Source organism: Bombyx mori, chromosome 20, assembly GCF_030269925.1.
Source record: "Bombyx mori chromosome 20, ASM3026992v2".
Lineage (NCBI taxonomy): Eukaryota > Metazoa > Arthropoda > Insecta > Lepidoptera > Bombycidae > Bombyx > Bombyx mori.
The window spans coordinates 8,285,707-8,309,774 of record NC_085126.1 but is presented as its reverse complement, the minus strand read 5'-3'; the positions used below and the strand labels follow the sequence as shown (position 1 = coordinate 8,309,774).

The window sequence follows — 24,068 nt, the reverse complement described above, 5'->3', positions numbered from 1 at the left end:
CCACGACAGTACAGGTACTTGGACTACATTTCCCAGTTCTCAACCGACATCCGCTACATTCCCGGCAGAGACAATGTAGTCGCTAACACTCTTTCCCGCATCGAAGAGGTAGGAGCTGCGACGCTAGAATACCAGTCCCTCGCCCAAGCTCAGAAAACCGATGCCGAACTCAATAACCTCATCCGAGAAGGCTCAAGTCTCACACTCAAAAGTGTTAGAGTACCCGGCACAGATGTCGACGTGTACTGCGACATGTCAACATCAGTTCCACGACCATACATCACTGAGCAATTCCGAAGACAGGTATTCCATAATCTGCACAACCTCAGTCATCCGGGTAGAAAGGCTACAATCAAGCTCATCACCGACCGCTTCGTATGGAAAGGCCAAGCTCATCACCGACCGCTTCGTATGGAAAGGCATACGCAAGGACTGCAGCAAATGGGCGAAGGAGTGTCAGAAATGTCAATGCTGCAAGGTGCATAAACACACAGCAGCACCTTTGTCCGAGTTTAAACTACCTACTGCTCGTTTTCGTCACGTACACATGGACATTATCGGACCTTTACCTATTTCTGATAGTTACGCTTGTTGACCGTCACAGTAGATGGCCCGAGGTAATTCCCCTGCGCGACATCACCGCAGAGACCTGCGCCAGCGCCTTTGTCGCTGGCTGGGTCGCCCGCTTCGGTTGCCCAGAACACATCACGACCGACCGGGGCAGGCAATTTGAATCTCATCTGTTCAAAGCTATTGCTACCCTGGTCGGCACCTGCCATCACACAACAACGGCCTACCACCCCGCAGCCAACGGCCTTGTCGAAAGGCTACACCGACAACTCAAAGCAGCCGTCATGTGCCACGCCAACCCACGATGGACCGAAAGTCTTCCCATGGTACTTCTGGGCATCCGCAGCGCCTGGAAAGATGACATCTAGGCATCCGCAGCAGAACTGGTCTACGGTGAGCCTCTCCGCTTACCTGGACAGTTCTTCAACACATCCGCAACACCCCCAGGAGACGACAACGACCTGGCTTATCGACTACGCGGACATATGAACAAACTTGCCCCTCGACCGACTACATGGCACAGCGAAAACCGAACCTTCTACGTGCCTAAGGACCTAAACACGACATCCCATGTGTTCTTGAGGCAAGGACCCCTCCGAAAGTCGCTCGAACCACCATACATTGGCCCCTACAAAGTCTTAAGAAGAGGATCGAAATCGTTCGACATTGAGGTAAATGGCAAACAATTAACCGTCACCATAGATCGCCTAAAACCTGCCTATATCACGCGAGACGATGGCAAGAGAGAAGACAAACAGAAGACCAGCGAGGCGAGCGAAGAACATCAGCGTCCAGTACAAAAGACGAGAAGCGGCCGTACAGTCACCTTCCCGGACTACTATCGACCGTAGCTATCGGTCTCGGCGGGGGAGTACTGTGGCATCATCCTGCCACGGCTACCTGAGTGCGGACCTGCGCGCAAGAATCAGGTGATGCGTGCGCGCGCCAATCAGGTGCCAACGCGCGGCCGCGTTATCGCAGGTGACGCCGAGCTGCTGCGCCGGCAGTCCGCCACAAAGCCTCGTACTGATCGCGCGTTTCTCTCGTTATTGTAAATTCACATATTTGTTAGTCGTTTGTTTTGTGTCTCGTTAATTTGTTAATAATCTGTAGTGTATCGTGTTGTCGTAATATATAACTATTTCTCGTATTGTTTCGTTTAATTTACCGACATCGATTTGCTTGTGGCCGGACGCCGTTCGGGTTCGATTCCTGGACGTATCGACTGTTAGTGGGTTGATACCTGAATATAACCCGCTACAGTTGTATGTTCCATGAGATGTACTTGCTGATTGGCTACGTATATATTCATCAATAGGATTTTCAAATGGTGTAAATGTATTCAAAGGTGGTGCAATGTTGTCTATAGTTTCTAAATTACTCTTTATGGCAACTATATCTTTCACACCATTTTGTGTCAAAGTTTTCATTTCAGAATTATTTATATTATTATGTAGTTCTGTGTTACAGGGTATTATAATATTATTTTGAAATATTTTATTTGTTTCGGATATATACAACTCGGGTTTTCGAAAGGTGGGAGTGAGGGTTTTGGCTATACAATAATCCTCATTTATGTCATCATCTTTTGGCTGTTCAGGACTTCGTGGCATTAGATTTTTTTCAGAGTAAATAGTAGATGTCGCGGTGTTATGGTCAATTGACTGTACCTCTACTCCATCTTTGTAGACGATTTCACTTATGATATCTATTTTAGTATTATCAATATTGTCGTCCATAATTATTATACAATATTTTTTTGTGTATCTCAGGAATGTGGACAAGATAGGACTATCATAACAAATTACATTATTATTTTTGCAACGTTTCGGTCTTTTAATAGACCTTCATCAGGCATCTGAAAATTACACATATTGATAACCAACAATATAAAAAACAACAATTGTCGACACTACCATATTTACCATAATATGAATTTAAACAATCACTATCCTACACTGCACAATTGCCTTAGACATCAGAAACTAATACAAATCAACAAAGCCGCTAAATTAGTTAATTACTATTTTTGTTGTTGGAAACAAAGCAAAACACGACACATAAAAAAATTGCTATTGCGTGACAAAGGTTAGCCCACTATCAAAACATTCAGTACATAGACTATACTTTACAATATTTTATACTAGCGCCAACCGCGCTAAGTATCAAATTCAAATATATATGAAATAAAGGTTATTTTTTTCTATTAGATTTATACTCTTTTAATATATCATTATATAAAATACTTAAATTGTTAGTGTCTGTTCGTTTATTCACAGTATCATTAGTTTTTATAAAGATCATTTCGCTAACATTACGTTTCCACCAATTCATTTCTTTATCTAGGATTTCTATTTTGTCAAACTCAAAATTATGATGTTGGTCAAAGTGGTGGGTTGCTAATGCTGTTTTATTCTCTTTTAATATATTATTATTTTTGCAAACTTTTTAATGTTGGTATTTTTTATCTAATTAAAAATATATATCTTCTGTTGTTCATTACCTCACATCTTCTAAATAACTGTTCTGAGACCAAACCTTTAACCTTATCCTCCATCTCTACTATCCGTTTATTTTGTTGGTCCAATTTCCATAGTGTCACCTTTATCTCCAGACTCAATATCGAACCTTGAAAACCCGTAATCAATCTATCCGACATCTTCTTAAAAGGATGGTCCTCAATATTTAATGATAAAATACATTTCATATTATTACTGATATGTTTAGGAATAATATTATTTGTACGGCATTTTAGTAAGAAAATTCTTCTGTTATTTAATTATGCCAACTTTATCTATTTTAGGCTTCTTTTTTGGTTGATCTTCAGCTATTTTAGATTTCAGGTCTTCTTGCCACTGTCTTCGTTGGGCCATCTAAAAGTATAATTATTATGCAAAATGATAAACAAATTTCCTTAAAAAAATAATAAGGGTACGTACGGGAAATATAAAATAATTTCACATTAGCTACTATGCAGCAAAATTTAAAACAAACTGTGTCTCCATAGTTATAACAGAGTTGTTAAGAAAGGATATTGCAATCTATATGCCGAAATTGATGCACACCGAAGTACTAATGAAATTACCACATGCTTGTTATACATACATTCAGAAAGTGTAACAAAGACAACGTCAAGAAATTGATTATTAATAATATTTTTTTCAAAAATAAAGCCTTTGTCACTCTCACACTGATAGTAGACCCAACCTGTGCCCAGCAGTGGGGCGATAGAACAGTTGGAACACATTGGATGTAACACAAAGGTTTGTAGTTAGGTAATACAGTAGAAAATGCATGTGAAGGATTTTGAAAATCAGATAGTGAAAGTGGTAATTCACAGAACACCTCCACAGATTCCTACTGCTCGTTACTCTTTTACCGAACAAATTCTGTACGTGAGTTGAAAACTATAAAAAATAACTATAACATTGTTACGAAATCGATAACTATTGTCAGCTAGGCTGCGGTCTGAAGGGCATTATTATTTTATTAATTAATCAAAATAGCACGACCGGGATTCGAACCCGTTACATACCGTGGTTACATTCACTGACGCTGCGCTATGGAAGCAGTTGATTTTATTCAAACAGATGCAGCGGCAGTAATTTTTTGTGTGTATAACCAATACAAATTCAAAGTGTACCTATAACTTACTTATAGGTACTTAAAATTGCTTTTTATTATAAGTTATGTTTATAGATTATGACACACAATGACTTCACAAATAATAACAAAACAAAAAGGGTGAACTCAGAGATAAAATTATTTAATTAGTATTAATTACCTTGTACTCGTAATAACGTAGTAATATTATCAGACCTCCGATATGTCTGGACTGAAAAAAAAACTCTTATTGATAATTATACTTAAAATGTTTTGCCGATTTTTATGTTTATTATTTATTTCATTTCAAAACAAAAGGCAAAATTGTAAATAGTACTCACCAATATTTTGAAATTTCACTAAACTAAACTTGAAAAGCATGCGCCGTCTTTACACTACGTAATTGCATTCACACTTTGAGCGGTCGAGCGTCGAATGACCAATAAGCCGTACGCGGTGCATCTGCGAGCAGTCGCGGGGGAGCGGGGAACGAATGCCGTGTATTTTTTTTTTTTTTTTTTTTTTTTTTATGATTGAAAGTTTACTGGTGGCCCGAAGGCCTTTCCAGTTTCACCAGGACAGGTGGGCGAGCAAAGGCTCAGCCAAGAGGGGTGGGATTTGCTAACAACTGCCCGAGCGCCTCCGAAGGAGACCTAACAACTCAAGAGCAATTGTTTCGCGAATGAATCTACTACCGGATCGGAATCGCGACCCGCTGAGAAGATCCGGCGAGAAACTCAGCGGGCTGATGCATGGGTTAGGTTGCACGTCGACCTCTTTGTCGAGTTCGACGAGTACGGTTACCGGGGTCCCTAAGCGCCGTGTATATTCCAGTAGCTAAAATATTCAATCCCTTAAAATGGGATAAGTATATTTTTTAAATAGAAAAATGCATTTTAAAATTTTGTAATTGTAGAAATTACGTAAATTGCTGAATGAGAACTTGGTAGTAACTCAAGTCGGCGTATAAATTCCGAGCCTGTAACTATACAAAATTTATATAGTGATAGGCTGTGAAGGGCGTAACTCATTGCAAGTAATGCATCTCGGTCGAGGTATATATCGTAATCTGTGAAGTATATGCAGCCATTTTGTTGTATGTATACCAAAATAATAACATAGCAAATTTTGGTTCAGTTACTACATATTTTCGTCTTGATTTCGAAATATTGATGTAAAAATCGATGTCGTATCTAAACAAAAAATTGTCGTAGAAAAATGAAACCGAGACCATTTGATACGGTATTTTTTTCTGAATCGAGTGATGTTTAAAACTCATATTAATATTTTTTCGAGATACAAGATCGCTTTCTTGCGTCGATATAGAAGAAAAAACAAATTCAAAGAACAGCGACGAGTCCTCCATCCTATATGTAAATAAAAAGTCAATAAGGAACTGCAGAAACTGTGACACATCTCACAATATAAATAAATACCCAGCATACAGTAAGGAGTGTCTGAAGTGCAAGAAACTTAACCATTTTAGTGAAATATGCAGATCAGCCAAGAAACAAAATTTTTATCATAAGCAAGTCAATGTCCTTGAGGATCCAGATAAGAACAAAAAGGATGAAGCTGAAGGAGATTTCTTTGTTGGTTATGCAGGCAATAAAATAATTCAAGATTTCACAGTCAATACCATCAAGATTCCCATCAAAATGGACACTGGAGCTGCATGCAACAGTGTCAATGGATGTGTCTTGAACAAAATGGAGAATATGCACTTGATATTATTGTTCAGGGAGATGATTCACTAATGGCAACCCTCTCTGATATGAGTTTGGACAGTTGTAATAAGTTAATGCAGTCTATTGGAATGAAAATAAAATATGATAAATCACAGGTTACATAATATGAACTTCAAACTATGAAATTTAATAAAACATGCTTTGAGGTTGTTCACAGACTAACTTTATTTTTATTCTTTTAATAGACAATTATGATGAGGTGTGCCAAATAGATGTTAACAGATGTCGCTACTAGTATTTTAAAGAACATTATTTTGATACTATTTTTTTGGTTGTCGTGAGCTTCGGTATGAATAAAACATTCTTTACAATGACATCATACTGAGAACCATTTACATTTGTTGTTATCTGTTTTTCACCAACACTCACAACAGGAACAGTCATTTGATTAGCAACTACTATTTCTTTGTTTTCATGCACGGGTCTATTTAGCTGTAAACATTAAACAATCTAGACTTGCCGTCATGTGTGCACTTGCACCCGAATCGACGTGCCAGTCTTTTGTACTAAAATTTCCGTTAAAAAATGCAGCACTAAAAGCATTTAAGGTTTTCTTTGTTTTTAGTTCGGGACATTTATTTTTAAAATGCCCTATTTTCTTGCAATTGTAACATTTTGTTTGTTTACCGCCATTTGAACTTTCACTGTCATTTCTGTCACTATTTGACGTTGACGTTTGCGATTTCACACCACGGTTAGTGTTTCCACTTTTCCACCGCTGTTGTTTTGACCAAAATGCAGAATCTTTTTCAGTAGTACCAACCTCCTCACACATATCGAGCAATTTTGTCTTAATGACGTCAGCGCTAATGGCAATTCCTGAATGTTCAATCGCCATTATCATAGGTGAAACCTTATCTGAGAGTCCAGTCAAAAGTAATGATCCAATCCACTCATCTGTGATTTCAAATCCTGTGCCCTTCAATTTCTGCGCAGTTTCAACTATTTGAGATACGTAGCTTGTCATCGAATCACAGTTTTCGAGGCGAATCGTTGATACCCGGTGTCATCGAACAATTGTTTCAATTTATTCCATACACCGATTACTGTAGTCTCACTCTTGATATGCGCGTATAACGAAGAGTCAAGTCATGAGGAGTTTGGCTTTGGCTTTTTTAATCTCAGCTTCACTGACTTCCGCGGGAAGGTTCTCCAAGTACTCCAAGTTCTCCAAGCCTTCGAGTAGCAAAAAATTACTTGTTGCGAACGCCCAATCATCGAAATTTTCGCGACCTTTGAGTTTCGGCACATTAACTAGGTAACCCGACGTCGACATAATTCACTTTTAGGAAACTATTGCACTGAATAACTTCTAATAATTTGTTAAAAGTGGGACTGGGCCCATAACCTAATAAAACATGCTTTGAGGTTGTTCACAGACTAACATTATTTTTATTCTTTTAATAGACAATTATGATGAGGTGTGCCAAATAGTTGTTAACAGATGTCGCTACTAGTGTTTTAAAGAACATTATTTTGATACTAACTTTAACAAAAATTTTGGGATATAGAATTGGTCGAGGAATAAAGTGCTATAGGGAGAACTACGTGGTTTCCCACCTAAGCTGAGAGCCTTGAGAAGCTATTTCAATGTAAGGTAAACAACATTTTTATTTTTTTCCTACCTATGCTGTTAGCCTTGAGAGGCTAGAGAGGCTATTTCAGCTTCTCCCTAACGTTTGTAGGTGAGCTCACGTGGCTCAAACCGGAGAGTTGCTAACACTGACCCTAGCAAGAGCAGTGCTTCGCAGAATCTACCACCGGATCGGAAACGCGACCCACTGAGAAGATCCGGCGAGAAACTCAGTGGGCTGTGTCTATGGGTTAGTTCGCTCGTCGAGCCCTTCGTCGCAAGCGACGGGTTCGACGAGGACGGTGACCGGGGTGAACAACGGCCTCCGACGTGCTATTTATAGGCACGCTCCCGCCGCACCCGCCGGCCGGTACCGCCGCAAACACTACGTCCCGCATTTTCAAATCTGTAATATCTTCGAAAATATTCATTTAAAACATATGCTGTAAAGGGCCATATCATTCATCATTATCATCATCAGCCTTTATCTGCCCACTGCTGGACATAGGCCTTCCCCAATGCCATACAGATCGATATTAAATCCACAATGTATTTAATTAATTGGATAAGGATAACTTTCGAAGCGATTTTAACCAATACAGCAGTCGTAAATTTCAAAAAATGGTATTGTGGGATATCCATAACAGATAGACATATACCATCGCGGAGTTTTCTGAAGACCTTTTCAATGTCTTACTTATGTGTACTTACTTACAATGTAATACTTAGTACTTTATTATATTTTGATATATCTCGTAGGGTTCAACCTGCGTTTGCAATGTGAATTATGTGAAATATATTTAAGTAAAAAAATGTAATTATTTACGACATCACATTAGAAACCTCAAAAATAACAGTATTTCTCCACTATTTAATGGATGTTATTATTAATACAAAACCTTCCTCTTCAATCACTCTATCTATTTAAAAAAACGCATCAAAATCCGTTGCGTAGTGTTAAAGATTTAAGTATACATAGAGATATAGGGGCAGAGAAAGCGACTTTGTTTTATATTATGTAGTGATGATAAACAGAATAAATAATATTTTTATCAGAAACATATAAAGACCCTGGGAGGTAACACTTTCCCATCAAAGGTTAGAACTAAGGTCTCAGTTGGAATGAACTTTGGGCGTCTCGCCGTCATATACCTTTCTGTTTAATCTCCGAACTTTCAAAATGCTTCCACAGTTGTGCGGAAGCTCAATATTTTCCATAATATCTTTGTCGTCCCAATCACATTGAACACCTCTCACTATTCCCATGCGGGTGATAGTGATGGCCGGAATAAATGCTTTGTATTTATTAACATCAAGAGTTTTGCATTTAGAAACGTGTTAGCATCCTGAAATGTTTCAAATTGTAAAGACAACCTGTTCCTTCCAACTTTTTGATGCTTCCCTCTACAATGCTTTTTATTAAACTTTTTTTAAGGAAAAATCTAAATTGTACTGGGTGAATAGATCCGGTTTGATTTGGTTGTAAGATTTTTTGAACACTGACAACATAAGGCGCAAGGTCTGACGCCTGGTAAAGCGACCTAGCAGCGCGAGGGTTACTTGTAATATTGTTAGAGTGAGCAGCCTCATTATGGTGGATTTACAGTGTTTTTATCATCAAGCTCAAGCACTTTAGAAATAAAATTATGCTTTAAATCATTAAGGGAAAGTTGGCAATCTGATAGACTCTTATGTCTATGATTCCGTCTCTTCTTTTGGATTTTAGCTGAGATTCTCTTTCTTTTAACCGATTTCATGCTTTCCGAACAATCTGTTTCTATAATTAAACTTTCCGTTTCCATTCCCGACGCATCGATTGTGACTACATGAGACACCTGGAGATATGTCCCGCCAGGGTTTTCGTTGGAGCCCGAAGAATGGACGCCAAAAGAAAAATCCTATTTACATACAATACAATGAAATCAATTAACCAGGCGAAGGAAACAGAAAAAATTAAATGAATAGTCATAAATGCATATATATAATAACTATTAATGTATACACTTTACAACTTACAGGATGAGTTATCCTGTAATATCAAATTAATTTAGGTAAGGACGCCCGCCTACTTCAACACTTCCCGTTAGCCCAGTCATATTAGGGCTTTCACCTCGGAATGAAAGATAATAAGCTGCAAATTGGTATGAACCTTTGTTTTGTCATTCTAAATGTTGTCTCAAAAGTCACAATCGTTATCGTGTCCGCGTCTCAAGATATTCAAGGTCAAAGGTCACAAAAATCGGTTTTTCGCGAATATCTGGCTTCCTATCGGTTAAATGAGATTTGCATTTATTATAAAAGTTGTAGGCTATAAAATTCCCTACAACTTTTGTTTAAACTTTTTTTTCATACGACTAACCGTTTTGAAGGTAGAGCGCGAAGAGTGCACATCGTACAGTCATATACGGCCTAATGCAAGGTCAAGCGTGAGTTATGGTTATCAGTACGTTATAAAGTCAATTATTTACTTGGAAATTATAATTATTAAACAATGCCTATTATTTATGTACTAACTATTAATTATTTATATTTAATTAAAGTAAGTAACTTGATTATTTATATATAATTATTCATATTTAACTATTTAAGTATAAAATATTATTAATTCTGGATTATATATTTTAGTTTTATTTTAAGTTAAAATTATAGTAAGAGTATATATTTTACACATATTTTTATTTATTATTAAATACGGCATAATATACATTTATCAAAATGTGAGTTCAAATATCAAAAGTATCTTTGTTGATTTTAATTGTAATGAAATTGGAAATGGAAGCTAATTATCTTCTTCTTCTTCGTTGTCTTCTTCTTCTTGTCGCTCAAAAATGTTCGATTCATTGTCATCATCCTCATTATCTGTCATGTTCATCTCCAAACCTTCGAGAATATCGGGATCATATGTATTTTCTTCATCGGGATTACTTGGATACAGTGAAGCGTTGAGGCAAGCTTGTCCGTTGCACTGGCCGCAAGCTAAAGAACATTGTAGCCCTGATTTTCTGCATCCACAGCGGGAACCACAACCATTTTTGCAATTGCAAAATATTACGTTTAGTAGTTCGGCTGGTGCTGGAGGTAATAACGTTCGTATGGGCTCCAGGATTTCATTTTCAAGCATCCAGCCCCATTCTTGAGGTTCTAAGTCCTTCCCTAACCACGTTTGAATCTGGTAGTAGACACGTTTTATGTGTTGATGAGCTGCTACACTTGTTGGTGGAAGTGTTGACAGTTGTACAGGTTTATTTAGTTTTGTAAATTTGATGAATTGCGTGTAGCGGAAATGATCAATGTTGTCCTCAGATTTTGGAGCATTATATAATGCCAACAAGATGCGCACTCCATTTTCTAATAATGTTTGTTTTGGGCAGTTTTCTTGTTGAAATACTTCCACCAGTTTATCTAAATCAGGAATTTTTTCCAATGCTCTAGTAACAGTTTTTTTTCCTTTTTTAAATAGCGCAGAAGTCGTGTCACAGCCACTGAATGCGTGTAAAAATAAAATGTGCTTTTTAGTACGAGGATATTGGTCGAAACTTTTAGTAGAATATATTTGTGTTTTGACATTGCCTTTGCCAACTTTTTTCAAAAAAATTTCCTGATGATGTGAATGAGTACGTCCAATTAAAATAACGAGCAAATCGATATCTTCTCCTATGATGACAGCAGTCTTTTGATGTTCTGATAAGGCAATAGCTGTGTCAATGATGAGAACATCAGCATCATCTCTGGCTTGTTTTGTTGTGATATTAACAGTTTTAAATTTTTCAACAAGCATGTCGATAAATTTTTTTTTATTAGACCGATTTGATAAAAAAATTTCTTGACTGATTGGCACAACCATTGTTTCGTCAAAACAAACTTCATATGATTTTGAAAGTGCAGCAGTTCTTCTTTGTTGTTCCAGTGCTTTAATATTTTTACTATAGTCCGAATATCCGTCAAATACAACAACAATTGCTGAGCCATAATGTGTTTGTAAATATTTAATGTACTTATTTAAAATAATAGAGAAAGTATCGTCTTTGCTCCATACGACGCGATGCAGAAGAAATCCACCATCGATGATGTATGTTACATTATTTTCATCAAGATCGATAACGACAGGCATCATATTGTCATATAATGTTGCTTTCGTGGTTTTTCTCATGCCATTACTATCAAATAAAGATGTCGGATACGGACTTAGTTCATACTGAAGATATTCTTGTAAATTACTTTCAAATTTTTTGCTTACAGTTATTCTCTGGAAAAGTAACATTGGATCTATAGAAACTTTACAATCATTAATTTTGACAGATTTGTTAATGGCTGAAAGCGGTAAAACCTTATCGACGCGTTTTAACTTTATTTCGTTGAAGTTCAAACCAGTTATCTTTACCATAGATTGCAATCCGATTTCATGGGCTCGGTAACAATGAATTTGGTCATTTCCAACGATTCCTGAAGCTAAGGATACCAACTGATTCGCATTTGGAAAGGGATTATGAAGCGTAAACCAACCAACCAGTTCATTTACATCAGTATCATCCCTTTTTATTCGTGAATCTCTAGCATCAACATGTTGGTCCACAGAATCGAAAGAAATGTTACAAAACCGTTCAATTTCTTCACAAATTGTATTCGTGGCATACATAGCATATACCCACTTACATAGAACACTTTCTTGTGTACTTCGGCCTCGAGATACTCCTCCTTCTGTCTTCATAGATTTCATCAGACTTTGCTCGATTACCATGTCTGTCCATGTACCAGAATTGAATTTTTCTGTTCGTTTTACAGTAAAGAATCCGTTTTTAAAGTTCTCAAAAACCTGTTGATCCATTGTCTCCTCAAGTTTTAACATATCTTGAAGATACAAATGAGCTGACTTCGCATATAGGAAATGACCACCAGCATGAAAATAGGGCAGCATTTTTCGCACTGCATCCAAATGTTCTTGAAAAAGTCCCAGCCTTTCAGCGCGAATGAAATCTAGGGCTATTGATACCATTTCAAAATATTGCACCCATAACTGTGCCGTGGGACCTCGAGCTTTTAATTCTTTTAGTTTATCCTGAAATTGATCAATTAACGAGTTGGAGCTGCTCGTACATCCTTCAACATCTTCGTAGGAAACATCGCGACTAGTTATCTGTTCAATTAACTCATCTAACACACAATTTTCAATTTTCATCTCTTCAAAAATCTTTATTGATAATGCAAGTCGTAATAATATATGGCCTCTGATACTTCTTGCATAAGCGTGACCATTCAACATTTTGTCGACCGAATTTGTAGCATATATTTTACTTAAAGCTTCCTTGAGACCACTACCGTCCATTACATGTCCTATGCATCCAAGAAAAGACATGAGCATATGAAATCCTCCAAGTTTGACAACTGTTTTAGACAAGTCTGAGTTTGCATCTGACGCAGCAACCATTTCACGTGCTTTTGAGTACAGGGGCTGATCAAATGTAATTATGCACGTTTTTTGTTGATGTGACTTGGCAATATTTATAGCACTATGTAAAGTTGTATAAATTGTGTCTAAATTACTGGCAGGATGATCAATGAAAGGTAGAAATATAACCTGAGAAGTTGAAAAATTTTGATTATTTTTCGTAAGTTGTTGAAGATAGCCATTCCACCCTGGCAACGGTGAAAGATTCTTCCATTTTCCGTATAACCACAACAAATCAACTGCATTAAATTTTTTTTCAATCAGTACTTGATCATCATGTAGATTTTGGACTTGAATCTTGCTGTACCCAGGTACAACTGGCTTTTCATATGCTAAAAGAGATACATGTGATATTGCTGCTAACTCTTTTGCACTCGGTTTAGTTGTACATTTTTTTATGCGATCATCATAAATTACAGCATCTTTCGGAGTAATTATTTTTATCATTCCCATAACGTGAAGAGTATTATTACCGTCAAGAGTACTGACATTAATATCTGCATTGTCTCCAACATATTGTACCAACGCACCAGACTCTGATGGTAAAATACGAGGTTGTGGATGGTAAACTGCTGAAACTTCATACTGTATGGTATTATTATATGATGCAGCAAATCCTAAAGATGATAAAACATCCAACAATTTTTTAGACCCATATCTTCTGTGAAGAAATACGGAAAGGCCCAACAGTAGCTGTGATGAAAATGAACGTTCTCGTATCGAAGCCATTATTGCGTGGCTAATAGATGTGCATTTCGTTTTTAAATGATCTACTTGTCCTTTTCTATTTTTTAATATCATTTCTTCCAAAAAATGTGATAATGTTTTTGGTATTTCTTCATTAATACAATCTAGCATTTTATTCGGAGGTGGATACGTTTTTGTTTCAACTACAGATGATCTGATGTCTTCCCTAATAATAGCCGCAGCAGCTTCTACAATCCGTAGACGTTCTTCTACAGGAGTACTTTTTTTATTTTCGTACCAAGTTTTTGATAATACGTTAAGCTGTGTATCACGGAAAGATATAATTGTAAATGATCCAATTTTTTTTTGTGATTATTATATCAGTTAAATACTTTTGTTGTAATTTTGTAATAATTGTCTTATCGTCAGGTATGTATTCCGTAGGGACATCTTTAAGTTCTTTCAAAGTAAATTGAGAGTCTTCATTATTTTCTATATAATAAAAAATCTCCTTCATTGCTTGAGTGACTTGATCATCTTGGCGAGGCTTTTTATCTGCAGATGGTACTCGGGTTAAAAAGTTAGTATAGCAAATAGTATGATACTTTGCTTCAGCAGCGATCAAATCATACTCGTAATATATACGTTCCTTTACTAATTCTCCTAAGGAATCGTTTCGTTCTTCTGCTCTCTTAATTACGTTGTCTTTGAATGCAAAAGTACTTACATTACTTATTGTCCGTCTATACTTTAATTTTTTTTTCTTTTCTGCTATTTCATCAGCTTCTTGGCCACAAAATAAGCATAACTTTCCAAAATCAAAGACTTCATTTCGTTTTTTACGAGGTGCACTTGACGTTGAAGGTTCACTCTCATCTGTGCGTCGTTTTGATGCAATAATAACATTTTTACTCGTGTACACTTTTCGACACTCGGAATGCACATTTACAGAACTTAAAGTATTTAAATAGTCTATATGTCCATCATTTCTTTCAATACTTGCAGTTTTTAAAGTTTGTAAACCACGTACGACATTCACAGAAACACCTTCTGAAAGTTTCTTATCACATATAAAACACAAATCAGCCATAGCTCTTAAAACCGTACGTCCGTAGTTGCAACGGTACAATTTCAAACTAACGAATAATCTTGACTCATACAAAGTGGAGAGAGTGGCCTTGAATACTATAGAACATCTGTCCCGGCAATGAATAGAAAAGGGCATAGGGTAGGGACAAGTATTTCCAGGTATATAAGTATTGAGAAATTTACGCGTTTTAAAGAAAAGATATATAATGTCGTGTTAACTTAAAATAAAACTAAAATATATAATCCAGAATTAATAATATTTTATACTTAAATAGTTAAATATGAATAATTATATATAAATAATCAAGTTACTTACTTTAATTAAATATAAATAATTAATAGTTAGTACATAAATAATAGGCATTGTTTAATAATTATAATTTCCAAGTAAATAATTGACTTTATAACGTACTGATAACCATAACTCACGCTTGACCTTGCATTAGGCCGTATATGACTGTACGATGTGCACTCTTCGCGCTCTACCTTCAAAACGGTTAGTCGTATGAAAAAAAAGTTTAAACAAAAGTTGTAGGGAATTTTATAGCCTACAACTTTTATAATATATGCAAATCTCATTTAACCGATAGGAAGCCAGATATTCGCGAAAAACCGATTTTTGTGACCTTTGACCTTGAATATCTTGAGACGCGGACACGATAACGATTGTGACTTTTGAGACAACATTTAGAATGACAAAACAAAGGTTCATACCAATTTGCAGCTTATTATCTTTCATTCCGAGGTTGACCCCTTTTTTTACCTAATATGACTGGGCTACGTGCTTTTTTTTCAATACCACAATTGTAGTATGAAATCCAACCCTGATTATGGCATACAGCATTTTTGACATTCGAATAACAGACTAAAAAACATGAAATTTAAAATTGCAATATTAAATTTATTTTGCCTTTTATGCATGAAAATTAACATTACTCGGTTGTTTTTTTCTAGATCTATCAAAAAAATATAATTTATCTTTTTTGACGTGAATACGTCTTTAAAATTACTTCCATAGGGACGCAATCCAAAAAAACGAATGATAACAAAATCGGAGGATACAGTTTAGTGTTGTAGCTACATATCTATCATCTCCATCCAAATTTCAGTTACACCACTGGATAGCTAAAGAATCAAAGAATTTATTACGCTAAGTAAAGACTGTAAACACATCGCGCGCGGGGGAGGGGGCAGCCCCGCCATTTTGAAGGTCATTTTGCTGCGTATAGAGATTTCCATTAACGGAGGGTTCCAATATCCAAAAAACGAATCGTTTTATATTACGATCCGGTACAATATCTACGAATCGTAGGACAAAATAGTTCCTATAAAAACGACTCGTTTTTAAAATTACTGATGACTTGCTACTAACGGATGGGAGGGCTAACATAACGGTTCGTACTGCGTTTTGTATGGAGACTGTTGTCTGTAGTAATCCTGTATTATTTTAGAAATGTCAGTGAGCTGTCAAAACTACCACGCGTAGAGCATTTTATAACCTACCGATTTTGTTCGGTTGTGCTTTGGAATTTTCGTGTTTGTGTTTTTTCTTTTAAAATGTCGAGTTCAGAAAGTGATAACGAAGTTTTAATGTTACTGAATTCAAGCGACGATTCAAGTGATGATACGCGAAGCAATAGAGTGTATAAAACAAGAATCAATTATTATTCAGAGCTCGATAATCAGGAGTTTCAACTAAGATTTCGGCTCGACAAGCTGTCTGTGCAATTACTGTTAGGTGAAATTTATACTTTTTTAAAGGTAAAAGGAACCAGGTTCGTATTTTTAATGCCATCTGTTAATTGGTATTTTATGAAGTAGTTAACTATTTAACACGTGATACATGAAAATAGTATTTACTAGTTTATTTTAATTCTAGGAATCATGGAATATCTCCCTTACATCAACTGCTATTAACTTTAAGGTTCTTTGGGGGTTGATGCTTCCCGCTTCCGTAGGTTTAACCCGCGATTCCCTACAAGTAACCCCTGGGTGGTGCTAAACGGGAGCCGAAAACACAATCGGTGGTAGGACCTAGTCCGACTGGCTGGCGACCACCCTCCAACTAGAGTCTGCCGCCAAATAGCCTAGCTGTGTTCCGGCATGTGGGTTGGAGAGCCAGTTCTATTCCTTTCCTTTCCTCCTCCTTGTTGGGGGTGAGTCTTGGTGATACTTGGAACATGCAGAGCAAACGTGCGCGCAAGCCCGCGGGGCGTGGGTTGCTGACGGGGGTATAGGGAGACCCAGTGAAACGGTGCCTGCCGCCGCCCGCCGGTCAGTAGGGGACCTGAACCTGGGTGTCACAACTAAACTCCGCCCCAGGAAGCTGTCCCGCCAACCGGTGTAAAATCCTGTCATGCGGTCGTCGTGCCGGAGTCGGAGACCGGAGTGGATCCCGGCGATCGTATGCAGGGTGGACTGGGGGCCCTTCCATGCCCTGCGTCAGCTTCTCGCGCAACCCCGGATCGAGTGTTCATTGTGCCCTGCGCTTTATTCAGGTATTGCCTTGATCTCACCTCTAGCATCCTACCTCTCCAAATCCTTACTCTCCAACTAAAATTATGAAAGTCGACAAAAGAAAAAGAGTTTTTTCGGCGGATCCCCATTCCACGTTTAATGTGGATTTCAGCAATGTCAGGGGCCTACACAGTAACCTTGACGCCGTACATCACCACCTTGAGACGGCGCAGCCTGCCCTCTTTTTCCTGACTGAGACGCAGATATCTGCCCCGGACGATACGTCGTACCTCGGATACCCCGGCTACGCATTGGAGCACACCTTCCTGCGTAAAGCCGGGGTCTGCGTGTTTATCCGGGAGGATGTCTGCTGTCGTCGGCTTCGGGGCCTCGAGCAACGGGACCTGTCCCTCTTGTGGCTACGCGTGGACTATGGGGGCTGTACCAGAGTCTACGCTTGCCTGTACAGGTCTCACAGCAGTGATGCGGGGTCAGCTCTGTTTGAGCATGTACAAGAGGGGACTGACCGCGTGCTTGAGCAGTACCCATCTGCGGAGGTGGTGGTCCTTGGTGACTTTAACGCTCATCACCAGGAGTGGTTGGGGTCCAGAACCACTGACCTCCCGGGTCGGGCTGCCTACGATTTCGCCTTGTCCTACGGCCTCTCACAACTGGTGACACAGCCCACCCGTGTCCCAGACATTGAGGGGCACGAGCCTTCTTTGTTGGACCTTCTGCTGACCACTCACCCAGCTGGATACAGTGTGGTGGTCGACGCTCCACTTGGATCGTCTGATCACTGCCTTATCCGTGCTGCCATACCACTCTCTCGTCCTAGTCGTCGAACGACGACCGGGTTTCGAAGAGTTTGGCGGTACAGGTCAGCAGACTGGGATGGAATGCGTGAATTTTACGCATCCTACCCATGGGGGCGGCTCTGCTTTTCCTCCGATGATCCTGACGTCTGTGCGGACCGACTTAAAGACGTGGTGCTTCAGGGAATGGAATTATTCATTCCATCTTCTGAGGTGCCCGTTGGGGGTCGCAGCAAACCCTGGTATAATAAAGCCAGTAGGGATGCTGCACGCCTCAAGCGATCTGCATACGTGGCATTTAATGTTGCTAGGAGATGCCGGGATCCTGATATCTCGGAGAAAAGGCGGAAATTTAACGCCGCCTCTAGGTCCTATAAGAGGGTTATTGCCAAAGCGAAGTCGGAGCACGTTGCCAGAATTGGCGAGCGACTGAATAGCTATCCCTCTGGGAGCCGTGCTTTCTGGTCGCTAGCTAAGGCTGCAGAAGGTAACTTCTGCAGGTCTAGCCTTCCACCACTGCGTAAGTCCAATGACAGTCTGGCTCATAGTGCGAAGGAGAAGGCTGACCTTCTGGTCAAGCTCTTTGCCTCATACTCGACTTTGGATGACGGAGGAGCCACGCCGCCCAACATCTCCCGGTGTGACAGCTCCATGCCTGAGATTCGCATCACACAGCGTGCAGTCAGGCAGGAGCTTCGGCTTCTTGATGTCCATAAGTCGAGTGGGCCAGATTGCATCCCCGCAGTGGTTCTAAAAACATGCGCCCCTGAATTGACACCCGCGCTAACGCGTCTATATCGCCTCTCGTACAATACGAACAGGGTTCCGTCTTCATGGAAGACTGCTCATGTCCACCCCATCCCCAAGAAGGGTGACCGGTCGGACCCCTCGAATTACAGACCTATCGCGATAACTTCCTTGCTTTCCAAGGTGATGGAGCGAATCATAAACATCCAACTTCTTAAGTATCTTGAGGATCGCCAGCTGATCAGTGACCGGCAGTACGGTTTCCGTCATGGTCGCTCAGCTGGCGATCTTCTTGTATACCTCACACATAAATGGGCTGAAACCTTGGAAAGCAAGGGCGAGGCTCTCGCTGTGAGCCTTGACATCGCGAAGGCCTTCGACAGGGTCTGGCATAGGGCACTTCTATCGAAGCTTCCAGCATACGGGATCCCTGAGGGACTCTGCAAGTGGATCGCTAGCTTTTTGGATGGACGGAGCATCGCAGTTGTCGTCGACGGCTGCTGCTCCGATACCATGACCATCAACGCTGGTGTTCCACAAGGTTCGGTGCTCTCCCCCACGCTTTTCATACTGCATATCAATGACATGCTATCTATTGATGGCATGCATTGCTATGCGGATGACAGCACGGGGGATGCGCGATATATCGGCCATCAGAGTCTCTCTCGAAGCGTTGTACACGAGAGGCGATTAAAACTTGTGTCTGAAGTGGAGAACTCTCTGGGGCGGGTCTCCAAGTGGGGTGAACTGAATTCAGTTCAGTTCAACCCATTGAAGACACAGGTTTGCGCGTTCACTGCGAAGAAGGACCCTTTTGTCATGGCGCCGGAATTTCAAGGAGTATCCCTGCAGCTTTCCGCGAGTATCGGGATTCTGGGGGTCGATATTTCGAGCGATGTCCAGTTTCGGAGTCATTTGGAAGGTAAAGCCAAATTGGCCTCTAAAATGTTGGGAGTTCTCAACAGAGCGAAGCGGTATTTCACGCCTGGACAGAGACTTGCGCTTTATAAAGCGCAGGTCCGACCTCGCGTGGAGTACTGCTCTCACCTCTGGGCCGGGGCTCCCAAATACCAGCTACTTCCATTTGACTCCATACAGAAACGGGCTGTTCGGATGGTCGATAGTCCTGCTCTCGCGGATCGCTTGGAACCTCTGGGTCTACGGAGGGACTTCGGTTCTCTCTGTGTTTTATACCGCATGGTCCATGGGGAATGCTCTGAGGAATTATTCGAGATGATTCCTTCATCTCCTTTTTATCATCGCACCTCCCGCCATCGGAGCAGAGTTCATCCATATTATCTGGAACCGCTGCGTTCATCGACAGTGCGTTTCCAAAGATCTTTTTTGCCACGTACCATCCGGCTTTGGAATGAACTCCCCTCCACGGTGTTTTCCGAGCGCTATGACATGTCCTTCTTCAAACGAGGCTTGCGGAGAGTTCTTTATGGTAGGCAGCGGCTTGGCTCTGCCCCTGGCATTGCTGACGTCCATGAGCGACGGTGACCACTTACCATCAGGTGGGCCGTAGGCTCGTCTGCCTACAAAGGCAATAAAAAAAAAAAAAAAAAAAAAAAAAATGCCTTAGGAACTATGCTACTATCATTAGCAGACTTTATAGGTGTTTCGAAAGCATCAGCATGTCGTACTGTTCGCGACGTCAGTAATGCTATAGCACAGCTATATAGCAAGTATATCTACATGCATTCCGATACCGAACAAGACTTTTATGCTGTTTCAAGATTCCCACGTGTCCTTGGTACACTTGATGGTACACACATTAGGATTCAGTCACCATGTAAGTACTTAATTATGTGCTATACTAAGGAACCAACTAAAGCTATCCTAAGCTAAATACTCAATACTTCTATTTTAGGTTCTCAGATTGAAGAAGAATTTAGAAACCGAAAAGGTTACTTTTCCCTTAATGTCCAAGCTGTGTGCAGCAATGCAGATTTATTATTTATGAATGTGGTGGCTCGTTGGCCAGGTTCAGCTCATGATGCCACAATATTTAATAATTCAGACTTGCGAGGTAGGTGCCCATATAATAGATACCTAATGATAATCAGTATTCATTAGTACTCAATTTCTTATAATATTAATTATAATTAATTTTTCTCTTCAATTTAGCTCAGTGTGAAAATGGCTCATTTGGAAATAAGTGGTTACTTGGAGATAGTGCTTATCCCTTGAAGCCATATTTATTAACGCCACTAATTAACACACAGACACGGGGCCAACAGCTTTATAATGAAGCCCATATTCGAACAAGAAACTGCATTGAAAGGTAACTCTTGATAATTTGATTTTGATAATAAAATCTTTTAAACTTATAATCAAGTATTTTCAAACTAAAAAAAATTAACTAATTTTTTATTTTAGATGTTTTGGAGTTTGGAAACGAAGATTCCCTGTTGTAGCCTTAACATTGCGCCTGAGCCTTCTAAGAGCGAATGCAGTGATTATAGCTACAGCTGTACTCCACAACATTTGTCGACTGAAGAAGCTTGATGATATATCACCAGAAGTAGAAATTCCTGAGGCAGATGTGTTACCTACAGAAAGTAGCACTGAGGAAACTTTTAGTACAGAAAGAGCTAATTTGATTGCAGAATATTTCCATTGTTGAGTATATTTTAGGATCTGTGCACTATTCTGTGGCTATACATGTTAGTCTATAATTTAGTTTAGTTAGTCTATAATGTGTTATTACAAAATGTATCTATGTCACTTCACTTCCCTTCCGCTCTGCTAATAAAATGGTGCCCGTACTTTTGTGTAATAATTTGCCAGAAGAACTCCAATACGCTTCCACTGCGCAACGACCGCCACTTGGAGTTTTGAAGAATTAATTTAACGAAGAAGAAATATAATAATAACAATAAAAGCGAAAAGTCAAGAGGAAGACAAAAAATACAAGAAAAATTACTCGGAACTAAAATGGCGGACGACGCTTCAAGAAAATTACTTCCAGAGTTTACTGGAACTAATTTCAGCACGTGGATATTTCGAATATCATGCATCCTAGAGGAAAAGGAATGCAAAGAAGCAATTGAAGATGGCATAACAGAGGAAATATTGAAGTCAGAAAAATTCAAAAAGAAAGACGCAAAAGCTAGAAGTTTGATAGTCAACTGCCTCTCAGACAAACACTTGGAATACGTCAGAAGCGCTACGAGTGCAAAAGAGATGATCGAAAACTTACGAAAAATATTCAAAAGAAAAAGTACGTTATCTGCGTTATACGTCAGGAAGAAATTATTAACCTTAAAATGTGACCCCAGTGTCGAACTGAGCGACCACTTCAACAATTTTGATATGTTAATAAGACAATTAGAAGAAACTGGAAGCACAGTAAATGAACAAGACAAGGTGTGCCACTTACTACTGACTATGCCTGACAGCTACAATACTACAATTGCCGCCTTAGAAACTACTAATGTGGAACTTACAACAGAGTATGTCAAAAGCAAATTGTTAGATGCAGAACTAAAAAACCAAAATAATTCAATAGAATCACAGGATGCACACAGCTTCCTCAGTTGCTTTAAATGTGGTAAAACTGGTCACAAAGCTATACAGTGCAGAACTGGACACTTAATGAGAGGACAGCATCGAGGCAAAATGGGCAACGTCGGATATTTCAACGGAAGTAACACTAGAGACTTCTATCGAGGCAACGGCAGAGACTTCAATCCAGGTAACGGCAGAGGCTTTAACCGAGGCAATCCCAGAGGCAACGTGAGAGGACAATCGAGGGGATCATCAAGGGACATCATACCCCAACAAGGAAAAAGTGCTTTAAGTGAGAGAAATCCATTTTCTTTTGTTGCCAGTGAAAAGGTACTATCTGTTGATGTGTATAATGAGGACATTAAGTTTATTATTGATTCAGGAGCATCTCAAAATTTAGTCATTGATAGTTATGAAAAGTACATGTCAAACATTGAATATTTAGAAACTAAAACTAAGATTTATGTTGCTAATGGTCAATATTTGTTTTCAAGTAAAAAAGGGATTTTAAATGTAAAATATAATAACTTACCTATTAAAATAGAAGCACTACTTGTCAAGGGGCTATCCCACAACTTATTATCTGTTAAAAAATTATTAGAGAAAGGAAATTCTGTCAGATTTCATAAAAATTCTGTATCAATTGCTAAAGGAAATAACATAATTTATGGTACCATGCTTAATAGTCTGTATGCAATCAATCTTACATTAAACTTAGAAAAATGTTATTCGATAAACAATGATAAAGATCTATGGCATAAAAGGTTAGGACATGCTAATAGAAAACACTTAAAATTATTGAAATTACCTATCTCAGAAAAACCATGTGGAATATGTGTAGAAGGAAAATCAACAAGATTACCATTCTCTACAACACCCAGGCCGAGATCAAAATATATAGGAGAACTCATACACACAGATATATCAGGACCAATAAATATTCCTACACTTACAAATGAGGTATATTTTCATACAATTATAGATGATTACACACATTTCTGTGAGGTATACTTATTACAAAGAAAAAGTGAGGCAACCGATAGGCTCATAGAATATGTTAATAGAATGGAAAGACAAATAGAATGTAAAGTCAAGAAAATCAGAAGTGATAATGGTGGTGAGTTTAAAAATGAAAAACTAAATAAATTTTGCAAAGATAAGGGAATAGTTCAACAGTTTACTTTGCCTTATAGCCCACAGTCAAACGGAGTTTCAGAACGCATGAACAGAAATATTTATAACAGAGCTCGAACTTTATTAATTGAATCTGGTTTACCAAAAACCTTATGGGGTGAAGCGGTGCGATGTGCTGTCTATCAAACCAATAGATGTCAATCGTATGCTATCAACTTTCAAACCCCAGCAGAGAAAATGTTTGGAAACAAAGACTTAACAAGACTTAGGATATTTGGATCAAAATCATGGGTTCATATCATACCAAAACAAGATAAACTTTTACAAAGAGCTAAAGAAATGAGACTCGTAGGATATAGCCCAAATGGATATCGTCTATGGGACCCTACAAGTAATAAAGTGATAGTGTCAAGAGATGTCAGAATTGATGAAACGCAATTAAACTACAAGGAAACTGAAGAAAAGCATAACATAAAAGGAGAAACGTACTATGAAGATGAATTAATACAAAATGACGATACTGAGAAGGACACAGAAGCTGACCAAGAGACAAGAATACCTAATGAGAATGATGAAAACATGCAACATGATAGAATACCTGATAAAACAAATAAAGAAGTATCAAAGAATAATCAAGATGATGAAGAAGAAAATGTAAAATTGAATAAAAAAGGTAGAATAAATAT

General features: G+C 38.8%; 1 protein-coding gene across 1 annotated transcript; it reads left to right on the top strand.

The window, feature by feature from the left end:
• Positions 1-16,645: 16,645 nt before the first annotated feature.
• On the top strand, positions 16,646-21,506 carry LOC101742499 (probable RNA-directed DNA polymerase from transposon BS). Its single transcript, XM_038018035.2, has 4 exons — positions 16,646-20,530; positions 20,609-20,767; positions 20,866-21,022; positions 21,118-21,506. Exon 1 carries the CDS (start codon positions 17,278-17,280, stop codon positions 20,236-20,238), a length of 2,961 nt encoding a protein of 986 aa, XP_037873963.2. The 5' UTR covers positions 16,646-17,277; the 3' UTR covers positions 20,239-20,530; positions 20,609-20,767; positions 20,866-21,022; positions 21,118-21,506.
• The last annotated feature ends 2,562 nt before the right edge of the window (positions 21,507-24,068 follow it).